The sequence below is a fragment of the Metopolophium dirhodum genome, chromosome 4 (assembly GCF_019925205.1).
Source record: "Metopolophium dirhodum isolate CAU chromosome 4, ASM1992520v1, whole genome shotgun sequence".
NCBI lineage: Eukaryota > Metazoa > Arthropoda > Insecta > Hemiptera > Aphididae > Metopolophium > Metopolophium dirhodum.
The window spans coordinates 36,144,602-36,162,821 of NC_083563.1; the positions used below are offsets into that span (position 1 = coordinate 36,144,602).

An 18,220-nucleotide genomic window follows, 5' to 3' on the forward strand; every position below is an offset into this window, starting at 1 on the left:
ATTTAGTGCTAGACGAGTGTGGAAGCAGGTGATTAAAACGAAGGAATAGTGACTGTTCTCCGCGCAGTCCAGGAAATAGTAATTTAGTTAGTATTAACTATTAAACTAAGTATTAATTTAGAAATAAATTTAAAATATATGTAGGTCAATAAGTATAGTTGAATAATAACATTTTAATAGTAAAATAATATACGAGTATAATGTAACTCATGACATTCGTTACACCCTACATCCTACACAATGACGTGTCAAAGGTATTATTTTGGAGAAATTGCTCCTTCAAAATTGTTGGTTGGTGGGTGGTCCCCCTGCCACAAAATACCTAGCCACCTAGGTGACTAGGTATATCGTATAAATATCATATCCGATAATACAAATCGTTACAAATGTACGCATATTTTGTAAATTTTTAATTTAAACTATTTTGCTGAGTTGGAAATGCTGTTATAAACATCAAGTTGGGTGGGTGCCTTGCAGGCATTTTTGCTCCTCACCAAAAATGAGTTCAACACGCCACTGACCCTACATTTATATTATACACTGAACACACACTATATAATATACAAGACCAATACAAAATATACACATTCAACACTTTTCGACCCACTCATTTGTTCAAATGATTACTTTTTATTATAAATGACACACGGCAGTTGGTTCGACAGTAACAATTTACAGGAGCAGGACACCTATTAACAGCAATATTCATATACAGTAAAGTACTATTTTAATATAATAATTATTATAGGTCTATAAATCAAACGTGTCTTATTATTAATAAAAAAAAAAACCTCACACACAGTGCTTAAACCCCCAGCTACGGAAAATCTTATCCATAAGGAATAGAAAACCTTATCTGAATAACTATAATATTGCGTATCAAGGTTCCCCCGAATACGTTGCATATTTGTTGGAGGCGCCGGGTATGTCCCATGTGGCCATTTCTAGCCACGGCTGAACTATTGTATTGCTTCGAGCAGTTCGAGCACTTAACCTACCAGTCACTAATGTATAAATTGGTTTTTGACTATTTTTCTTTACAAAATCCATTACTTACACAAATCTTATTAGCTAAAATAATTAATCATTAATTACAGTTGAACATAATAATATAGTAGTCAGTTTTACATATTATACAAGTAAGCAACTGCTTGATTAAGTGGCAAAGAGTAAAAACAAATAATAATAAATTGGTTCTTTTATTTTCTGATTTTCTGTATAAATAATGAATTGTACAGAATTCTATATTGAACACTATACATTAAAAATTATTAAACAAAATACTCGGTACTACATAGCACAATATTATAAAATATCGGGGGAAATGTATTAATTTAAATAAACATAAATAATTATTAAATAACAATAAAATTTTAATTTTTTTTTCAAAGGGTTCTCTATCTATTTAGGTACAAAAGATATCTAAAGATACCACATCATATTGATTTACCTATTAGATCCTAATGAAAAAAAAAATTAACAAAAACTTATAAAGTAATTTTTCTAACTACTATTTTGTACAAAATAGAAAAGAACAAAGTTAACACTTAAGAAAATAATAAAGTAAATACAATACTTAAAATGTAATAATAATAATAATAATAATAATAATAATAATAATGATAAAAAATATTTATGTATTCGAAAGATCTTTATTGTGGGAACTTACATGGGGACATCATAATAATAGTATTTTATTATGTTATATTATTTACAAAATAGTTTTAAGTCCGAAAACTGTTAACAATGCTGGTATTCACAGTAATCGTTTTAAAAATCAAAGTATCAATTTATGAAAAACAATGAAACTTTGATTAAAGCATAAATTACCACGAGTATCAGCTTTAAAACAGGCGTCATATATATTAAACAATTGATCTCAATTATTAATTAATAATGTTTATAAATACATACATTTTGAAAGTAAAAAATTTTAATTAATAGATTCTGTTTTGTTTTATATTTATATATAATATGCTACGTGTAAATTAATGTTTATAGACTAAGTCACAATAGTCATAATATTAGATTGGAAATAATTATCACAAAAAAATGTTCAATAAACGCTAGATAAACACCTGGAGTTTTTCTACTACACCTAATGAACACCGAAACGATGAAATTCTCATTTTGCATTATTTACTAGTATATAACTTCGTAAACAGTTGCTTTCTTATCTCCGGAACCAGTCACGATATATTTATCGTCGGCCGATATGTCACAGCTCAACACTGAAGAAGATTCTTTAGACTATAAATACAACAAAAACAAACATATGAGTAAAAATACTAAAATAAAATAATGATTTTCAAATAGATGCTCACTTGGAATATGGAAGCGCCATACGGTGTGCGCCACGCGTTTAGCAAATTGTCTTTGCCTGTCGACACAAACCATTTACCGCACGTCGCAAAGCGCAAGGACAGCACACACGACTCGTGCAGATGCAGTTGGTACTTGTCAGGTTTGAGGGCGTGCAACACTTCGACGTTGGAGTTCTCCATGCCGACGGCCAACCATTCGCCGGTCGGACAATAACCCAAAGAGAATATCTGTGCGATAAACATCAAAAAAACGGCAAGTGTTATAATATGGCGCTTGTAAGTATAGGTACACAGCACAGGCAGATATAGGCATGACGAAAACGGATGTAACGACACGATGTCATGTGAGAGACGTACCTGTGATGAGAAATCGTGTTGCTGTAGCTGTCGGCCTTCTCTCAGGTCCCAAGAGCGGACGGTGTTGTCCAGACCACCGGTCCATAGTTTTGAACCGTCTGAAGAGATGTCTATGCACGACGCTCCGTCCGTGTGCCCTTGGAACTGTCTAACCAACGTCTGGTTATGTAAATCCCACACGGCTATGTTGCCGTCTGAACAACAGCTGAAGCACACCTGCGGAGGATATGGGGAAAATATATATATTATTTGTCGATTAAAATCAATTATTGGTGCCGCCGGTCCTCTCGAGAACGGCAAACCATCGTCATAGCACATGATATTCTGTGCGTACCTTAGAATCCGGACTGATGGCCAGTGCGTAGCACGCTGGGGCGCTGGACGTAAGCTCGGCTTTTATTCTTGGCGTGGGCGAGGCCAGATCCCATATGCTCAAATTGCTGGCTTCTCCACCGACGATGAGCGTTCGGCCGTCTGGCAATAGTTTTACAGATCTTATATAGTTATCACGTTGCTGCAATCAAAACGTAACAAAACAACTATATTATTAATACACACGCGACACACAGACGGTAAGTACCGGAATCACAATTTAGTGCGGATATACCTAACATTGACCATCCCGAAATATTGATATTATATAAATTATACACTCATTACATGAACGATCTTGGAGCATTGTGATTCTTAAAAATTTCTTCGATTTAAGATTCTAATATTTTTTAACTAACTATTTGGCATTTAAATTATTGATACATTCTTTTTACAAGGTTCCTTGCTTGGATATAATTTTGTTAAAATTATCACACTAACCCATTTTTCAAAATAACAAGAATATTATACATAAATATTATTATTGTATTTTACTTAAAAACCAAAATTATAAATATTTTGCTATCAAGTCATTTTTCCCTCCAAAACACGTCCTTTTATAAGTTTGTATATATTATTATACGTACCAAACAGTCTAGTTGAGATACAGGTGACTTGGACCCGGGTTGACTGATGTCCCACACCTTGACGCAGCCTTTGCCGCCGGTGTAAACGTACTTGGTAGGGTTGCTGATGGTCACGGCACATACGACTTCGCCGTGCCCGAGAGTGTTGATTTGACGGGCGTGTCTCGGGATGCCGGGACCCATCAGTGCGTCAGGTGGAAAGGGCACCGGTTGCATTTGTCCTTCAGCGCTCACGTGAAACGAATAGGCTCTTGAAATAAAGAAAAAAAAATCAATATTAACGTCGATCAGCTTCAAACGGCGCATGGTGTAGCAGGGTATGCCACAACATTATAGGTACTTTACGACTGCGTGTAAGGACCATAATTTATATTTATTTTCTTGGAAGCTCTATTTTTCTTAGAGAACAATAACATTTTAATTTCGTTTTCAAAAAATGCAGGTTCAGAAATAGCTGTTACCCGAATAAATTATGACGGTGAGTTAAAAATGCTTATGCAGAGAATAATGGCGACTTGAACTTTAATCAACAGATAATTTTTATTAAAAGATACAATACAATTTTTTTGTAGAGTAAGGCCCATAATATTTTGTTTTGCATATCCTGCCAATGATGTCTGCTCATATCATTTGGGTGTGTCCAAACAACGTTTAGTTATCTGAAAACTTATCTGCAGCAGACATATCGATGGGCCTAAGCGACAGCTAAGAGTTATACGTTATAGCAGTATAGAATATATGGCTGGATAATAGGAAACGAGCTCTATCTATTGGTAGAAGTTTTACTATTTTATGATAATTATATAAAGAGACATTTAATTTACAAATTTAGGATTTTTATGATATTACCTATGTTTAAAAAAAATGATTATGCTTATTCTGAGAACATTGAATAATGTTGCTTAGGCTCTTTTGTTGTGTACCCATCGATATCAAATACAATATACATAATTTGTTCAATATTTTTATCGAGCTTAATAATTGTTTGACGACTTTCTGCTAGTCACACCAGTACACCACACAGGTATTCTAATATACCACGTTGCAAATATTATTTGTAACTAGTTTACTTACGGTTTTCCGCCGGGAATTCCCAGCCCAGGTCCGAGGGGTGCTCTCATTTGTGCGTGAGGATCGTAACCGACCTACAAAACACGTCGTTGGTTAGAAATTATTATTGTCGAGTGCATAAAACACACTTCATGCACGTTTATTGATTAATCATAATCGCTGTCGTTAATAATACTCACCAACGCCGGCCTGGGGTAACTGTTTAATGCAGCCGATGGAGGCAAATTGTTGTGAAGGGCACCGTAAGCGCCTGCAGCAGCCGCGGCCGCTTGAAGATCGTGCGGATTTGCACCCCCGGCCAGATAATGTGGGTATTGGGCTGCAAAATAAGGAGTAAAATCAGTTGAATGAAATATAATTTACGGTTCGATGTCCGATCGAGTCACAATCATTTGCGGTTTCTCTTAATACCTAGCGAAGGTCCTTTGACTCCCATAGGTTTCATCGAGGAGCCCGCAGCTCCACTACAACCGCTGCCGCCGCTCGTCGGTGTGATGGACTTGGATATCGGCGTGCTGGGTTTATCTTCCATCTTCTTGGTGGACGGAGTGCTGGCGTTGGACGAAGTCCCGCTCCGCGGGCTGTAATAAATTACAAATAAATTATAAATAAATGAGTGAGTAAATCCGTTGTTAAAATAAATATAATAATATACAATATACATATTATGTACGCATACTCTAATAACGCATACAAGCGGTGATAACAATAATAATATATAAAACATTAATATGCTAATAATACCTGTGTGGTCCAATGTGTTCCTTTTTGGGTTGTAACTTGTCAATTCCGTTTTCTCTGGGCGAGGCTGTACCATTAAGCGGCGAGACGGGGTCCTGCATTAAAACGGAATATTATATACATTATGTTAATACCTGAAGCGACATTGTTCGGCTATTATTACGAGGTTTCGTTATCCTATTATACACAGTACTTTTTATGTATTTTTTTTTTTAAACCAGACGTATTATTATTAACTATTGCTCGTTTGAACCCAGTTAAGTAAAATATAATGTAGTAGGTACCTACGCAAAATTATAAATATACAACAATATGTATAAGCGAAATTCTTTTTTTTTATGTAACACAAACATTAGGTACAACAAATTACAATTCAAGTCAAGGTATTAATTGGTAAAAAAAAAAAAATATTTATTATAGAAATATACACGAAGCAGATATCGAAGCTTAAAAAGAGCACGTATATACGATTTTCGAACGATTATAGGTTTTAAAAAGTGGTTTTACTGCTGTTTACTGTAAACGGTTATAAAGCTAACTGCTAAGATAAAGTTCCACTAAGTATATTTGGTATTCTCCCTCTCAGCATCAGAGTATAAAAAAACTTGTGACTTGGGAACGTATATTTTGTAACGGGACAAGGAGCAAATTATATTATATATAAGTATATAACATACCTCACTGGCATCGTCGACTACCAAGTCTTGATCGCTTTTTTCACCATCGCTCGCCTGTAAACGATAAAAAAAATAAATAAATAAAAAAAACGATTTAATAATACGTTTGCGGGGGGAGCGTGCGATGAGTAAACGGAGTATGAAAGCTTAATGGTCGGTGAAAAAGTTTGGCGAAATGTTATATCATCGAGTTACACGTGCATGTGGCGAATGTGTATAATATATAAGTAAAAGAGCTGAACTTACGTGACAATCTTTTTCTTCTTTTTTCACTTTTTTGTGCGGTTCAATATCCGGTGAGCTCCTGACGCGAAATTTCTCCCTTTCCGCAGGTGATATAGAACTCCTCTGCGTAAACAAAATGAAAATAAACCATGAGAATAATAAAAAAAAAAAAAAAATTTAACCAAACATTTCTGTTGTTGTTGTACTCGTCGTTGGTAGGTAGGTATGATATACCTTACGTAGGTAGATCATACACACACACACACACACACACACACACACACACAAACAACTATATATATTTCTCGTCCTCTCTATCTAATGCAGTGTGTGATTTGGTCGCTCGTTAAAAAAAAAAAACCAGGTAACCAAATATTTGAATGGAACGTATATATAATATTATGTGGTTTTATCCGTCGTCGTATGTCGAGGGTTGTAGGAATGTGTGTATCGTGGGGGAATATAACTTTTGTCGAAGTGAATACGAGCAAGAAGAGCCGGGAGGGTGACGTGCGACGGCGGGAAATAAATAACGTGTGTCATAAAAAAAGAAAGACGGAGAAAAAACATGTGGCGCGTTGGTCGTTTTTCGCCCCGGACCCCCCGTGGTATACTCACACGCACACACACGCGCACGCGAGCGCGCGCGTACCCTAAGGACCCAATAAAAACATCCCCCACCCGCGTCCTCGTACGTACAAGATAGTTAATCCAATTCCCGGGAGCCATAAACTGGCGAGTGAGGTGATGGTGGGTAGTATATACCCGTACAGTGTACAAGCGTATAATGCGTGTATATACAATATATATTATATTATATATATATATACACTACACGACTTTGACGACGACGACGACGACTACGGCAGAGGCGAGGGGGTGAAATAAAATAAACCTCTGGCGCGCGTTCGCCGACGCGAGAGGGGAAAAAAATAGAGTCAATTCCCCGGGGGCGGTAGAAGGCCAATTGCCGGGTATGGTGTTAATTGCTTTTGCCCGCGCCCGAATCCCGACGAGAATACGATGCGATAGTTAATTTATAGAGGCACGTCCTGCAGCAGCAACGAGACCAACTGTGTTGTATAAATTTCGTTAAATTGAAACATTTTACGGCGGTTCGCCGCCCTTAATCGAATCTTATATATACATGGTATACACATATATTACACTATAAGTTATAACGTATATAGAACATAGGTGTTATATACGTGCGTCAGCTCGATGTATTCATTGCGGCCCCGTTTTCGGTTTTCTGAGGCTCGCGATGGGAATCTATTGGAAGGGTCTTTTTTCTTATCTTATAAATTCATCTACCGAAATTCGTTTTTAACGAACACAAAAACCCACAGGCTACAGTAATAACAAAATCGATCGCGAAAACATTATTGTAGAATTTTCGGTCTGCTTCTTCGACGGAGGGAGATTTTTAAAAAATTTTTTTTTGTTACAAAGAGACGTCGCACACTATACGAAAAAACCAATTTCCTACGCAAAAACGCTTTTTATAATGCATATTTATAAGTGGGTAGGAAGTTTTAAACGACATTATTGCTACCTTTATTGATAGTATATATACACAACACTCACTTAACCCTCTAGACAGTCTTCATCACAGTCAATTAAGCGCGCTAAAGTTCGCCGTGTTTTAACAAATTTCAATTATGAATATAGTTTTACAAATTACTCGGGCTGCTAATGACGACGACGTAGAACGTTAATGAAAATTTAATTTTAATTGAAAAGTATCCAACATTTATGCCCATCGCCCCATCATAACTTTTATTATACTTATATTATATACACTGTATAATACTGAATATCTGCAAAACGTGCACGAGATTTAATTAATTGATCGGAAAATAAAAATCAAACACGCATTGAATATTATGTATATACGAATATAATACTACTCGATAGTTAATATGTATTCAGATTAACGACTAGCTGTAAAGCGGTGAAAGTGGTTTTATTGCAATTCAATTATTTTGAAAAAATGAATCAGTGTTTTTTTGTATTATTTTATGTAAACACGCAAAACATAACAAAATTGCTTTTCGGGAACTTAAATTATTAAACACATATTCATAATATAGTGAAATGTGAATGACACGCATGTGCGTTTGGTATATGAGTCACAATTAATACGATATCGGTGGCGTCGAGAAAATCGTTTATTATGTAAGTATACATCGTAATGAGAACGTGAGGATTCAGAGGCGTCAGGAGGGATGGCGTGGTGGTAGGGTATAGAAACGCCGTCGATGTTTTCTTGCGGCTGCGAAGCGAGCAGAACCGCCACCGCCGCGGCAGCAGCGGCACACAGCGACGGTGCAGTGTGTAATATAACTTCCGAGACAATTGACTATGTCTGGTGAGCGGGAAGTGAAGAAGCACGGCAGCAGAGGCGGACGAGAAAGCTTTTACCGTATACTCGCAACGAGTGAAAACGAGGTAAAGTGAGGGCGGAAGAAGGCGCGCGCTCTACGAGGTTGTTGTTGACGGTGGCGGCGGCGGCGGCGGCGGCGGAACCGCGGTTCTCGGTTTAAACTTCATCGAGAACTAATCGGCCGTGTGTAACGCGCCTCCTCGCCCACCGGTCCAGGCGGAGGGTAAACTTGCACAGCGTCTCGCATATACTGTCCATATATATACATAAGGATACGCACGCTAGTGTAGGGCGGAGGCGGCGGCTTTAATTCATTCATTTGCAAACTTGTAATCGGCTCACGTCGTTGTCGTCGTCGCACTGACAATATATATATATTTAGGTACCAGTAGCGGCGGCGTCGGTAGCAGCAGAGTTTTTGCGGGCTGGAGGGAGAGAAAGAGAGACGGACAGACAATGACAGAGTGCCAGAGACTGAAAATAAGGGGAGTTTTGCCGCTACTGCACGAGGAGCTATATTATATATTGCTTCAAATGGTGTTGTGTGTGTGTGCGTGTTCTTTCTCGTATATATATTATATATATATATATATATACACGCACTGGAGGGTAAAGACGAGCCGTGAGGGCGGAATACAGGCAACAAAAACCTCCTCGCCCCGCAGACTCTACCGCCGCTTGCCACGTGATGAATTCGCCGGCTGGGATTTTCGCGTATTTCGCCCGGGGATTAATAACACGCCCCTCCGGAATCCAATCACGTCTCCCGCCGTACCGCCACGGCCTCGGCTGCTGTTTTGATAACGATCTCCTCCGCTTTTTCGCCACTTCCAATTCATCACCCGCTCTTCCGCGTAAGACTCTCACACACGCACGCAGCAGTCTGACAGATGATATCGCGGTCTCTTTCCCTCTCGGTTTATATATACCTTCATTGTTGTCGTCGTCGTGTTCCGTAATAATAATAATAACAAAGCAAAAAGAGGGCGAAAAAAGACGTAGTTTTCCGAAAAGGTTTGAGCACGATAACAATAAAAACGCGATAGAGAGGAACAGCGCGGGGTTTATATTATACGGCAAACACGACCGCAAAATTCCGCTCGGACCCTTCGTAGGAGGAAAAAGCCGAATTTATCAATTGACCCGACTCGTTAAGATATTTACAGGCGGTGATTCTTTTCGGGCCGAAATAAAATCTAGGGGATCGCGACGACGTATATAATGACGCGTACATACATATTATTATATAAATATGGGATGAGGGTGGTATACGCTTGATGGAAAGGGCAGATATGACAACACGATCAGCTCTCATCCATGTAAACGTTGTACGTTATTATATTATTTATTCCGTGATCATAGGCTTAACATTTTAAATATAATAAGTACAATTTTATTATATTATAATAATATAATCTATATACCACGAGAGGTGCGTCGCTGTTGCTATACATGTCGCTAAATTCGACATAATAAACGACAAATAGGTAAATACAAAACGACATAATAATAATATATAGGTGAAAAAAACTAAGAAAATATTCTCTTCGAACACGACTTCCGCTTAAGGCGCATTTTTATGCGTGTGTATGGATAATATGAGCACGAAACGTCAACGTAGATCGTCGCATACCGTAAACATTAACTAACGTAAGGTGAACGTATGATGGTGTGCGTATACGCGCGAGCGCCCGCGAACAGGACGACGTGCGGCGTTTTGTATAATTAATTCACACGCGATAGTTTATAATATAATATATTATGCCGACGACCGCGCGGTGGGTTTCCGATTCCACTTGTCTATCGTGTCGTAATATTAGTTATAATAGCATAGGTACCTACAACAAACGTTTAATTAAACATCAAACGACCCGACGACGGCGCAACAACGCTATTTATTCGGTTTTACTTGTTACGCGCAGGGAAACCGACCATCAGCGCCCGATTACAAACAAGACAGCGGCGTGCAGCAACAATATAATATTATTATTATGCATATTATATACGGATTACAGAGCGATTCACCAAACATGTTCAACGCCATTTTTTGCAATGCATTTATTCAAATTCAGAAAACGTATTAAGACGGGCCCTTTTTTAAAATAGGTACTTCCTTAAATTTTTTTACCATTTAGGAAGTGTCCTGCAGTGGCGATACAATTTGAGAGCCACCTTTTTTTCGCTGTGAATTACTAAGGCGATGGTTTTTAAAAATTATTGAAATATTTAAATTGAAATTCGAACGAGTAGGTTTTGAGTTATTAAAATGTACCTATGCACGAAGGACAATAGATCCATGATAAAAATATTGTTATAATAATAATTTATGCATGTTATAAATTATAATTAATAAGTTTGAACATTTTGGGGCGATGATTATTTGAAAATATTTACAGTAGGTAATTAATAGGAAATTAGGATTATAGGATTATTACTTAGTATATATAATTTAAGTACGTATAATATGCATTTTATTATTTTAATAACTCAAAATCAGATAAGTACCCATTCGAATTTTGATTTAGAATTTAGATACATCGACATTTAAAAAAAAATTATCAGCTTAACAATTTACAGTAAAAATGTCGGTTTTTATTTGAAAAAGTTTGTATTGCCATGGTATGCATGGGAGGGAGGTAATAGGTGTAAATATGAAGGTACATTTAAAAATTTCACAAACACGATTTTGAATTAGTACATTATTAAAGGATATAAAAGAGAGGGGTGAATATATATACATTATACTTACTAGTGAATCAGAATCACCCTGTACATACTTTAGTCACGGCGTGTCTATACTAACAATAAATACGATACGCATGTTAGATAAACCCGTGTCTTAATAATTATACTATATTATATATACACATCCAATAGAGGTACGCTGTATAAGCTATTACAACGCTACAACACGCGCATACTACCTTTAATAATTTATCAATGTCGGATATTTACCTGCGCAGGCAAAATACGTATACGGCTAAATTATGAGCAACTTAAGAAAACTAGTAAGAGGGGGTGGGGGGGGGGGGGGGCGAGAGGAGAAACAACGAAGGCGCCAAAAGATAATAACGATAACAATCGTTCATATCGATCCATTATTTAGTTCTTTTTTTTTCAAACGAATGGGTAATTAGTTTCGACGGGTAAACGGAAAAAAAAATTATAAGCTAATATACCTAGGTAATAGGTATACCAGGTATATACAGCGTCACGCGCTGTTCGACGTATCTCCAACCTGTACCAACGAATTTATAGTAACTGCGGGCAAACAATGACCGTATAATCGAGAAACAATATACATATTATAAGCGTTATAAAAAAATTTGTTTTGAAACCGTTCGTTGGTGGGCAAATGCGAATAAATTATGCGCATTTGTGTGCAAAAAAAAAAAAAATCGTACGTAAACGCGAGAAAATAATTTTAATTTAACGCGACCACCACTCGCGTACATAGTGTTGACATTATGTACAACCATAAATAAATATATATATATAATAATATATACGTTAGTACCTGTAATACCCACTGTCTTTGTTACGGCGCCATTTATGTGTGATTTGTTGTATACGAGTATGCCTATGTCCTATATTAGTATATTACTACACACTACTAATATTATATTATGATAATATTATATATATACGTCGAGTCGGTGAATAATAATAATATGTAATATCGAACGGCATACGTTCGCGCGGGTGAATGTGTAGTATAACATTAACGCCACGACAAGGTAAATAATATATGTCGGCAACTTTGTGATACGCACAGTTGTTCGGCGATCACTCCGCATACCGTCTAAACGCCATGGTTCTGAGTGGTTCGCCGTTTCTTCTCGTTGGTAGAAATTTATAATAGTATGATAATACATAATACCTATTGTATTTCGGCGGGTAATTTAACGGTCAATGAAACGAATCGAACCTTGGCAACGGTGGGGTTGTGTCAGCTGGATCGAAATCTCAATGTGGCTGCCTATTTATTTTGTCATGATTATCGTCGTCACTCGTAATTATAATCATCAATTATATGATTTCTATTAGACGGTGCGTGGTTCTCGGGTCCAGTGTTGGCGATTTTCGATGATGCGGATTGCGGACTCTCCGGGTGGGGGCACGTGTTTTAATAAAACACTCGCGTTCACGTCGTTACACACACGCGCGTTGGTTTATGGCGGCGAAGGGATAACGCGATGTATACTCTGCACGCCCAACGTGCAATAATAATATAGTTGTTGTTTTCGGAAAACTCAATTTCTCTCCCGTACGCGTGGTGGTATAAGATATATTATGTATTATATATATATATACACACACACGGTCCGTTGCGGTTTATCGATTTGGTCGCGGGTGTAGTAGACGAGGAGATGGCGGAATAAACGCAAGTATAGGGTCGGTGGCGGAAAGTGGTATCCCCTATAGTAATACCGCGGAGATTAGTCGTTGCGTCTCCGAAATTAACCCTTTCGGCTGCTGCCCTCGTGTTAATGGTTCCGATTACAATAATTATTACACGCCGAGCCCCTTTGAACCCCTGCCACCACCAATCCGTTATTAATTATAACAATATCGACCGTGGTAAAAATAATACCTCTTGCCGCCAATCTATCCGAAATAATATGAGACATTTATATGTTGTTCACAAATTATGTTAACGACATACTACACTTTTGCACGTTACAAGATATAGGGACTAGGAATATTTATTTTAATATAAAAAAAATATATTATACAGGATAGAAAATAATAATAATCATCAGACTGTTATTGTTTGGGCGCGCAGATGTATAAGAAGAAAATATTTTATGTAAATCACAGTGTACAATGGGGTTTATCTGAGCACCAGATCGGTAGTTAATCGCTTCCCCTATAAACATTATTATAATATAATATAATATAATGTCCGTGTCTCGTTACCCGTAGAGTATTATTATTATTGTCATCATAATACGGTCTCGGTATACTGGTAAATCCTGTACGCAAACGAGCTATCTCTCCCGACGAGATGCCTACGTCAAAAACTGAATAAACCACGACCGTGGTATATGTTTATTAGAATTTATAATATATATATATATATGTATACATGTACGTGTGTCGTGCGTGTATCACACCGATCACTTCTATGTGTAAAATCCATAATATTAAGTAGGTATGGCAGTATAATGATGCAATGATAAAAATGTATGTATAATATTGCAGCTTTAGTCAAGTTAATTTTTTTTAATTCACTCTACGGGTTACATAATTTTTCATAACGCGTTTTTTTTCCATTACAATTCCAGAAATTAAAACAGACGAGAAAAAAGAATCGATCAAAATATACACGTATATAGTATTTGTTTTCAGATAATATTAGTCCAACGTTTCAATGAAAAAATAAATAAAAACTACATTAATAAAGATTATATGCAATTATACGTTAAATATTATGATGTGATGCTGTTATAATCGGTGTTTGCGGTAGGCACCTATAATATCATTATTATTAATAATAATAATACATTTTGAATAGGGATATATGAACAACTAGAGATAAAACAAATTATTTTAAATATCAATATAATATTTACATTTTATGGAACTTTAATTAAATACCTAACAATGGATTTTATGCGGTGTAATCTTGATAAAAGTCAACGAGATATTTACGAAGTATTAATCGTAACAGTATAATATATAACCACAATACCACATAATATTATGTTAATAGAACCACGGGACGTATATACAACTGTCGTACTCGCCGAGTAGAGATAATAAGAAATTAACTGGACATCCTATTGTAGGATATAAACACTTATCGCATAACGGGTAGCTAAACTAAACTCAAACAGCGCGCGTAATTGCAAAAGGAAATAAAACCAATTATTAGCTGCCGTTCGCTATAAAACAAACGATTTATGGTAACCGTAATAATAATAATAATAATAATAATAATAACGTGTGGCTAATGTCTCTTTTCGTCGTGGTCAGCCAAGGTCAAAGGCAATCGAAAAAATCCCATTAAGACTTGGCAGTCACATGCGGGAGGACATGTCCGTATAACGTTATCGTTGTCGTGAAAATGGCTTCGAACGGACCACGGCCCGGTTAAGTGTATATAGGTAGGTAGGGTTAGGTTTTACGACGCCATCGCTCGGTCAGTACGCGACATAACTTTGCACAAATACCGCCCGAAAGCTGTTTATAATAGTGTTATCGTTTGTATCGTATATAATAATAATTGTCCGATGACTTATTGTCGATTGAAACGTCAAGAGCACAATATGTATATAATACATATTATGTACACAATATTATGTATTATATAAATATATTATGCATATAATATCGATCACATTTCAATTTCAAACGATTAGAGTTCGTCGAAATGTAAGTTTTCCCCTGTTCGTCTGTGTGTACGAGGCGCACGCATAAAAACGTCAGTAGCACGGAAAAAACAGTCTTGAGGGATTTTTTTATATATTTTTTTTTATTACTATGTCGACCTCGTAATCCGTTTCTTCGAAGTCTTGTTTTATACCATTATTTGATTTTTTTTCCACCCCATCCGTCGGCACAACTATACGCGAGGGTATTTTATGTACGTGTATAAGTATACACACGCACACACATCAAGCCTGCGGGGTTATTCCCTAGAAAGGCCGACCGGTTGATGAAACGGACCGGAAAATAACGTTACCGCATCGGGTGCACAGCTCTTCCTCCCTACTTTATCGTTACGCCCTTAAACGAGTTTACCCTCTTGTTACACCGCTCTACCGATCGAGGGTTCATGTGTATATATATATAGCACGAGGGGAGGAAAAAAGAAAAGAAAAAAAAAAAGAAATAACCTCGATTTTTCCACGTTTTCCATCCCCACGGGGGATCGTCGAAGTCTTAGTACTGTAGTGGTAGTAGTAGTAGTCGTCGAAAAAGGGCCGTCCGTCCAAGACGAAACGGATTGTTGGCAAGAAGAAATATCTCGAGCGGAAAAAAACTAATCCTCGATTACGGGGGATTTCCACGGATTTTCTCTCTGCCGTTTTTCTTTTTTTCATCCCACAAGTTTTCTACACAAATAAATATACGATTTGACGACGACGACGATATTATATATTGTGTATACAGTAGTCAGTAGTCTACCCGCGATTCAATAACTATACACTATGACGTATTCGCTTTCGGCGTTTTTTTACTTTATACTATTCGATACTTTACTCGAATATAATATACAAATAAATCCCACAATATATATAAAACAGTCGACTTGACTGTGATTTTATACTGCGGTCGAGCGCGAGTGGGGTTGCTCGAGTGTTTGCAGTAGGTACCTGTGGCCGCGATAGAAATGCTTGTGCGGTTCGCGTGTGTAATCGGAAACTATAATATAATATTATAGTTGACGAGCCCTTCGACTGCAGACCCGTATTGGATTACGACATGTATAATAATATTTCCGACGAATTACAACAAACCCGGACGGACAAGATGAAAATAATATAAAATAAACGGCACACGTATTATATTTTGTATAATATTATATATGGGTGTAAATAATATATTAGTGTACACGTCAAGAAATTAATAACTGTTGAAAATCACGGGCGGCCGCGTCAGAAACGGGCTACGGGGTGCGGCGACGGAATAATAATAATAATAATAATAATACGGACGCAACGGCGCGACGGTCGGTTCTTTTGTGAGAGGAAATAGAGGGTAAAAGCGGGACCGATCCCTATCGAATTTGACACGCATTTAAATTCGTGGGGAGTGCGACCAGATGACATATACATATGGATGAGGTTCGTTCCGATATTACACACGCGGGGCGGCAGCCAACCCTTATTCTGCGACGGCGGCAAGGGTGCGTTGGAGGGTGGACGACCCCTACACTATACACACTGCAATAGCTGTTTGTTTGATGGTGCGGGGAAAGTACCACGAGGGGATCGAGGACGAGCGAGCGACCGGAGACGGCGGCAACCGGAGTAACAAGGCGTCCCTTCATTAAGTGCTATCCTGGGTGCATTAATTTAATTTTAACCCCCTTTCTGCTGACGCTGTTGCCCGGACGGGAAATTTGTTATGGTTGGCGGCTCAAAGATTTATCCCTGGAAAGTGGCTGTATATATAGTGAATGCGGCGGCGACAACGGCGAAACCAGTGGATTACATGCGAAAACCTCACTCATTTTAGTACAACAACAACGTAAATAATGTGTACGTATATATACTATATACATATTAACTATAAACGTATATATACATACGTATTATAATTTCCAGTACAAATAACGATCGATATAACATAATATACTATGCCCTATATTTATTATTTACTATACTACTATATAAACTCCTAATCACGTAAACATAATAAATACTCACGTGTCTTTCTTCAGCTGAATTTAATCCTGAAATCATAAAATAAAGTTAACGATGCAATATTATAATATAGTTAATAATAATATAACATAATATAACTAAAATGATTTAGTTGTTCGATAAGAGGATCTATCGGGATTGGGACTTATAACATAACTATATGCTGTACTAATATACTATTTAAGGAAAAAAGAAACAATAGACGTGTAGAAAAAAAGATAATATATATATATTATATCGAAACAATGTATAATATAATGATGTGTTTGTGATGTGGAAAGGGAGACGGCGAGAGAAATTACAACAATGTTCCAGCCGATCGGTAACAATGCGTAACTGTATACATATTAAATCGTGTCAAATCGGGAATTTTTATTATAATAATGTCGAATTCGGGCGAAACATGTGTGAAAGAAAATGCGCCCTTGACCTGAAAACAACGACGCAAAAGAGAAAAAAAAATTGCACTCATAACGCGTTCGATACAGAAAATTTGTCTTTTTATTTTCCTAAAACGCGCAGCCGTGTACATGACCCCGCGCACGTGAGACAACAGCCAATTTATTGCACACACGCGGCGGCCTCGTATACGAATATAATATAATATTCATGTATTAAATGTACGTGTGCGTGGCGTTTATATTGCTCGAAGGGGACATGGCCCGCCGCCGTCGATTATGGGTAAGTGGCTCGGAAATAAAAAAGAAAAAAAGAGGGATACTCGCGTATAACAATGGTCCAACCAATCTCAATGTATATAATACATATATAATGCATGTATATACCGCCAAGTAACTTTATTTCGAGTGGTATATATATTTACATTATACGAGGCGAACCGACGTGTGTGTGTATACGTCTACGATGTGTACGATGAAGAGAAGTTGGGCGGCGGGGTAAAGGGATTCTGCGGAAATTATAAAAACCCTTTTTCACAGTATATAGGCCACTCGAGAAAACGTACCGAATACGGTCGTATGCACCCCCATCTCACTCTATATACTATAGTCTACAACGCTCTACAGACCGATGCTTTCCACCCTTCCCCTCCACTCACCACTAGCGAGCACTCCATCTGTATACACTCGCCGTATCCCTTTGATGA

At 37.3% G+C, this 18,220-nt stretch overlaps 1 protein-coding gene across 5 annotated transcripts in view; it reads right to left on the reverse strand.

Moving 5' to 3' along the window:
• Positions 1-1,181: 1,181 nt before the first annotated feature.
• LOC132943060 (transducin-like enhancer protein 4) overlaps positions 1,182-18,220 on the reverse strand; it is a 42,076-nt gene continuing 25,037 nt past the window's right edge. For all 5 annotated transcript variants that reach the window (XM_061011854.1, XM_061011852.1, XM_061011855.1 and 2 more), the window contains 12 exons: positions 17,119-17,144; positions 6,376-6,477; positions 6,130-6,183; positions 5,456-5,547; positions 5,123-5,292; positions 4,891-5,030; positions 4,715-4,785; positions 3,641-3,890; positions 3,016-3,195; positions 2,682-2,897; positions 2,325-2,552; positions 1,182-2,250 (listed from right to left, as the gene is read on the reverse strand). In XM_061011854.1, the coding sequence (XP_060867837.1) occupies positions 2,143-2,250; positions 2,325-2,552; positions 2,682-2,897; positions 3,016-3,195; positions 3,641-3,890; positions 4,715-4,785; positions 4,891-5,030; positions 5,123-5,292; positions 5,456-5,547; positions 6,130-6,183; positions 6,376-6,477; positions 17,119-17,144 (1,637 nt within the window). In that variant the 3' untranslated portion in view covers positions 1,182-2,142. The remainder of the gene's footprint in view (positions 2,251-2,324; positions 2,553-2,681; positions 2,898-3,015; positions 3,196-3,640; positions 3,891-4,714; positions 4,786-4,890; positions 5,031-5,122; positions 5,293-5,455; positions 5,548-6,129; positions 6,184-6,375; positions 6,478-17,118; positions 17,145-18,220) is intronic.